The 6,483-nt window shown below is 34.6% G+C and overlaps 1 protein-coding gene across 4 annotated transcripts; it reads left to right on the forward strand.

The window, feature by feature from the left end:
• Positions 1-1,534: 1,534 nt before the first annotated feature.
• On the forward strand, positions 1,535-6,215 carry LOC149552462 (uncharacterized). 4 transcript variants are annotated; one of them, XM_089788028.1, is made up of 4 exons: positions 1,656-1,910; positions 2,318-2,378; positions 3,652-3,824; positions 3,996-6,215. In XM_089788028.1, the coding sequence occupies exons 3-4, from the start codon at positions 3,654-3,656 to the stop codon at positions 5,871-5,873; spliced, it is 2,049 nt and encodes a 682-aa protein (XP_089644154.1). In that variant the 5' UTR covers positions 1,656-1,910; positions 2,318-2,378; positions 3,652-3,653; the 3' UTR covers positions 5,874-6,215. The 4 variants fall into 4 exon arrangements, with proteins under 4 accessions (XP_089644157.1, XP_089644154.1, XP_089644155.1 ...); XM_089788029.1 differs by having other exon boundaries at positions 1,771-1,910; positions 3,601-3,824; XM_089788031.1 differs by having other exon boundaries at positions 1,535-2,378.
• The last annotated feature ends 268 nt before the right edge of the window (positions 6,216-6,483 follow it).

Below are 6,483 nucleotides of genomic sequence, written 5' to 3' on the forward strand. Positions count from 1 at the left end.
CTACAATTTCTGGATTCTTTTAATTTTACACTGACTTCTGACGTGTTTTCTAAAACCTTTTGTTTTGGTGGTGGATGCCAATGGCATATTCTAAAATGTATTCCTAACCCTAAACCTAATTCGAGTTACTTAAGGTCATTTTTGGCATTGTAAATGCAATTTTTGGTGGAGTTTGGGAGAAGGTATTGGAGGAGGGTTTTTTCTAGAATCAAACAAAAATGTAAGCCCGAGGGCACGTCATTGGGTCTATTTTCACTGTACTGAATGTAATAGCATATCACTTTTGATAATAATATTTCCCTTTTTTTGTTGTGTTCATTTTTGGTCTTGGATTGTGCTCTCATCATAATGGAAGGACAAAATAATGAGAAATGTTCATATCTAGGTGAGTATTGTTGAAGATGATAGAAGAAAAAGTTACAACCCTAGATATGGTAAGAGTGATGGTAAAAAAATTGAGAGAGGAATTGCACTAGAGAATACATTGCTTGCCAAATCAGTTGTGGAAAAAAGATAGTGAGATAAAAGTTTGGTAAAGATGTTAACAATAATTTATAAATTTGACAAGACCCACAATTGTGGTTGCAAATCTTGAATTTGATACTTTGCAACAAGAAACCAACTCAAAGCTATAGTCAAGACAAAAAAATACTTTTGAGATTAGTTGGGAGCTTGTCTCACATATTTGATATTTTTCAATTGTATTACTAGCAAGGAAAATTTGGATGTGTTTTTGCTAAAACTAGTGAAATCTATACTATGTGCATACATAGATGTAAAGTATAAAAAAACAATAATGTGTATCTGCACCATGTGAAGTACTTGTCCAAGAAAGAGAAAGCTACAGAGAAATGATAATTACTATAATGTCGAGGAAATTGGTGAAACAATTATAAAGAGTAGTTATTTAAAAATGTTATAAAACTTGTAGGAAGAAGGCAAAAGTGCTTACAAATAATAGTCACGTGAATAAGTTTGTGGCAAAATTGAAGTAATCGATTCTATAGACAAAATGATGTTCAATCATTGGAATTGTTAAAAGGGCTATTTTTGTAAAAAGGATGGAAATACCTTGTTAGAAAGACAAGGAAAGTTGAGGAGATTGGATTTCGTCTATCAAAGAGTTTAATAATAGTGATATGACTCTTCTTCAATTAATTTGAAGTTACGCAATAATAAACGTTTGACAAATAAAAGTATTTGATAAATCTAAAACTAAATTGAATGAACCCTACAACACGTGTGAAGAAAAATACTAAATCAATCCTATAAACTAGACAAATTCACACTACACTTTATAATTAGACTTTTAATTGATTAAAACTCAACTCTACTTTAGTAAGCATTAGAGTACTTCAACGAAATGAAGGAACATATTTAATCAAACTGACTTAATCATCATAAAGATACAATTTTCTAAAACTTGTGTATATTTTTTAATTATTTAATAGGCGAGGCCGTATTGAAAGATTTCCCAAATTTTGACCATTGTGAATACATTTAATATATTCTTCAGGTCGCCTGCGTGGCATTGATCTCGAAGCTCGCTGGATCATATCATTCCAACATAGATAGGCCAGAATACCGAAAGAACATACAATCCCGTACCCATGTCACCATGACTAATACTCTTTCCAAACACATTTTAATACTCGTTCTTTTGTTTTCGACGGCTGATGGCGAAAATGATGTTAATTGACTGGTTCAACCATGGACGGCGGAGAAATTAACAACATAATAGGCTTGGTATTGATTAAATTACTTATCATACGGGTTTGCGTTTCGCTAAAATTTTAGTCATAACCAATTCAAAGGTAAATCGTTTTTATATTCAATTTTTACTTGATCGTGTTGAATAATTGCAAATTGCGTTTGAACCCCTTGGGGTGGAGGGCTGATATCTTTACCAGGTACGATGGATTCTTCAATTCTCGAGTTTAATACCGTCACAAGTTTTTCCTCTTGAGTTCTGTGCCCTGGATTGCTACACGAGACTGATCGTGTGTAACTTTATGCATAATCTGCTTAAGTTTACTATGTTTATATGTTGCTTGCGGGTTTAACTTTCGTCTGTATTTTAAGACTAGAGGGTTTCAGTATCAAAATGCCATTAGTGTTATTAGCATCATGTGTATAGCCGCCAGATCAGGACTGCTGGGTTTCAGTGTGATGTGTATCCATATGGCCTCACAAGTATTGAGTTTGCATATCTTGTACATACCCAACTGTAGACTGTTTGGTATGAATATCAGTTTAGGACGATTCCCCGTGTTTCTTGTCTTAATTAGGAATGATAACTTCATAATCACAACTGCAGGGTCTTAGCACTTCTCTTCGACCTCTCAAGGTTCTTCACTCCACGTCTCTTCCACCGCAAGGTTTTTGACTCTGTAACCCTATACTTTTTTTTTTCTGTTTGCGATATGAGTTATGAGATGTACGTTGTACCAGATATATCATTTCCTAAAAAATGTTTTCTCTTTGGTTTTGGATGTGGGTTGTACCAAACACACGAGTTAAAATAGTGTTTGGTGGAGATACAATTATATCCAAAAAGTGACCTTGCAATGGTTCAGGGCTGTATTCTTTTATGTCAAATACAAATAATTTTTGTGTCTGTAAATTAGAGCATAACGAATTTTCTAAATTTGAAGTAATAGTTGCTATTAAGGACAAAAAGTTTAACCTTAAATTTATCAACTAACGATCCTCATGAAATGAAGTCATACAATTGGGATTTGTACCCTGTAACTATCTGTTGGTTCTTAGGAGCACAACCTGTATGATAACCTTCAGAAAGAGTCAAATATTTCACCAGAAAATAAAATATATATCAAAACAAAAAATAATATATAATAGCCTTGCTCATAAAGACGAGAGCAGAAACAAATAGATGCAGCTACCCAAACAGAAACTAAAAATTACCTCGGATACGTTTATATTAATTTGTCAAAATAAGCTTATGCTAGGAGTAAATATTAATTCTTTAACAATCTCCATTAGAAAAAAATGTAGACTATCTCCATAGAAAAGAATGTAATGTTAGAATAAATGGTATATTTATTTATTTGTCACTAAATTATACCAATTTTAGTTCCAGAGAACAGGTAAAACTCACAGAACATCTCATTTTTTAAGCAAATCTCCATTATTGAAGATATAATTGAATGATTTTCATGAAAATGCCAGTTTATTTAAATTATAGATGTTCCCCCTGCTTCCAGCCATTTAAATTTAAACTAATTTTAGTTATTTGATCTTATTAGTTTCACATATGGAATCCTCGTACTTGTGGATCATTTGAATTCCCTGCTCAATTGAATTCTGCCTTGTCTATTTTGGTCTTTGTTTGTATGATGTCTGGATGGATAAGTTAAAAGGGAAGTTTATCCTAAATAAAAATACAACTGTCTTACTGATAATGGCATTTCAACCACGATTAATTGACAGGAATACATATTTTGTGAAGTGTTAAACAAAGGGTCCAAGTAGAAAACTTATCTTTGTGTCTCAAGATAGGGTTTAAAATAAACAAAGTGATACTCCACCTAAACTGGTCGATTCTTACAAGGTACTTAAATAAGTATGTATCATGCATAGATGATAATGGATTCTGATGCAAGTTTTGGACTGTGCAAGGGAGTCGTACAGACATGATAGATAGTATGGAAGCAACTGATAATGGATCGGGTGCTAAGGTCGACAGGGCGGTGATTGACACAACAGTTCCTTTTGAATCAGTTAAGGATGCAGTTAGCATGTTTGGAGAGAGGGAAATTGCAGATAGAATACATAAGAAAAGTCGGGAAATTCCAAAAGATAAGGTATACTCAGAAATTTTATTTACATGATATATTGTGTTGGTTTCTACAAATATTATTTTCTGAAGAGGCTATTTTGTAAGCTAAACTAGAAATCTGTGTGGTCAAAATTTGAAATTATCTGATCTTTTCTATTTAAATTGACTTCTTGAAGCTATTCCTTGATGTTTCTAGGGCCAGCTATTCAAGGAGACTCAACTGCATATTCTACAGAAGGAATTAGTTAAGCTTAAGGAACAGTTAAAATTTGTTAACTCAACAAAAGATCAAGTAGAGGTTGAGCTGGTAGAGGCTAAGAAAGATGCTGGAGTTTTGTCGTTGAAGTTGGAAAAAACAAGAGAATCAACTAAAAAGATCAATGATTCTTCCGAAATTTACAGTCTCCTTGCAAAAGAACTAGAAGCCTCAAAAGTAGAGGTTTCAAAAGGTAAAATTATAGATTGGCAATCAGAGCTTACCGCTGCAAGAAAAAATCACATGGCAGTGGCAGCAGAGTTGGAAGCTGCTAAACAGGAACTTCGAAAATTGAAACAAGAGTTTCAAACTAGCCTTGAAGCCAAAGCATTTGCAGGTAAACAGGCAGAAGATGCTGTGTCTAAAATTAAATTAAATTCACTCATGGCGGAGAAGCTTGTAAAGGAGATTGATGAAGCTCAGAAAACTCATATCAATGTTAAACTGGCATATATGGCGGCAGAGAAAGAGAAGAAATTGATCACAGCTGAAAGGGATGGGGAAGCAAGGAAAGCTTCCCTGCTGGCAGAGAAAATTAGAAAACAGATAGATGAAATTACTCAAGCTCTTACTAATAAAAAGAATTTGGAAGAGGAACTGGCTAACACAACAGCTGCATTAGAGAATTTGAAAAATGAACTCAATTCTGCAAAAGTGAAGGAGTCTAACATTTGTACTGATGCTTTCCATCCCATCAAAGAGCTTAAAACTGTGATGGAAGAGATTGAAACTACACATAAAAAAGAAGTAGACACTGTTTCTACACTGGAATCAAGAAACTCTGAGCTTGCACAGGCAAAAGAAGATCTCGAGAAAGTTACTGAAGAAGGACGTGCATTAAAGACTTGTATGGATCATCTAAAAGGAGAGCTAGAGAAAACAAAGGCTGAATTGGCTGAACTAAATAAGGTAGAGGCACTAACTGAAGCAAAAGCAGCTGATCTGAATTCTGAACTTTACAGAGCGAGGATTAAATTGGAACTTGCAATTTCTGCTGAAGAAAAGGTGAAAAATGAGGCTTCATCCCTTTCTCTAACTATTCAAAATCTTACTGCAGAAGCTGAGCAGGCTAAGAAGGATTCTGAATATATGAACAAGGAAACAAGTAAAGCCAAACTGGTAACTGAGCAGGCAAAGGCAGAGATGGCTGCCATTAATAGTAGATTGGAAGCTTCATATAAGGAACTTGAAGAAGCTAAGGCCGCTGAAGCTATAGCTTTGAAAAAAACAAGTGATCTATCTGAAAGATACAATGCCGCCCAAGCTTCTATTTCAGAATCCGATGCTGGGGTCACAATATCTCTTCGTGAATTCAATTCCCTCAGCAGAAAAGCAGAGGAAGTTGGTAGCCTTACAGATAAGAAGGTAGCTGCTGCCATGGCCCAAATAGATGCAATAAAAGCAGCTGAGCAAGAAATATTGATGAAACTAGAAATAGCAAATCGAGAGATTCAAGATCTCACGTCAAATCAACAGAAAGAAGTGCATAATGTGGTGATGGCAACGGCAGCTAAAAGAGCAATTGAAAGTGAGCTAGTAAGATGGAGAGAACGTGAAGAGAAGATGTCCGCACCACTTAGGACGTCTGACTCTCTAATATCTGCACAAGATAATACTTCAGTGTCCTTCATGGAAAGCAAAATGTTGGATTCTGAACCCTTAGTGAAGAAGCTGAATGTGAATGATCCATCCAAAATGCAGGATAGTTTCTGGTCCGCAACCCTCTCTTCAAAGAAGAAAAAGAAGAAGATGCAGATATTCCCAAGTATCAGACGCTTATTTACTGGAAAGAGAAGGTATGGGGCACTTACATATTGATTTGTTTTTGTAGCCAAGGGTTTACAAAGATCATATAAATATTTTATCTATGCATGTACATTCTACCCTTTTCGTTAGTTTATCTTCCATTTATTCTTCTTCCATGTATATGGGGAATTTGTAAGTACATGTCACGTTTATTTTTATTTCAAGGTGTGTGCAAGAGCCAAATGTCTCTCTGACTTTTACAAAAGTCATATTTGTAAGTCCTCTGTTATGTTCATCTTGACATCTACTTTATTCAAGTAAGAAAGCATTGCTTGCAAATTTATGTACCCCATGATTGCAGTTGATTCATGGACTGATATTTCCTATATATGAAATCTTATACATTTTAAGTCATGAATGACACACACCAGAAGAGTTGCAATTAATTATATGCATAGTTAATTATTGATTGGCCAAACAAGATATGGATTGGTGTAGTATGTGAGAGAGCCAAGGAAATAAGTTTGCAATATAAGCATTTTCTGTAGTTGAATTTTTTTTAGCTTGTCACACCCTAGAGGATATAGTCTAAACAGTGAAGTCATACCTAAAGGTGTTGCATTATCTGGACTCCACCGTGAACTCCATGTACCAGATATTATTAATATTATTCATCTGTCAT

This window comes from Cupressus sempervirens, chromosome 6 (genome assembly GCF_028749045.1).
Source record: "Cupressus sempervirens isolate cs-2001-9-10 chromosome 6, ASM2874904v1, whole genome shotgun sequence".
NCBI classification, from domain to species: Eukaryota; Viridiplantae; Streptophyta; class Pinopsida; order Cupressales; family Cupressaceae; genus Cupressus; species Cupressus sempervirens.

Bases quoted from the DNA above. Each gene is read 5' to 3' on its own strand.
- LOC149552462 (XM_089788031.1), top strand. From the start codon at position 3,654: ATGATAGATAGTATGGAAGCAACTGATAATGGATCGGGTGCTAAGGTC. The intron at 3,825-3,995 runs GTATACTCAGAA...TGATGTTTCTAG, and splicing joins GGGAAATTCCAAAAGATAAG to GGCCAGCTATTCAAGGAGAC.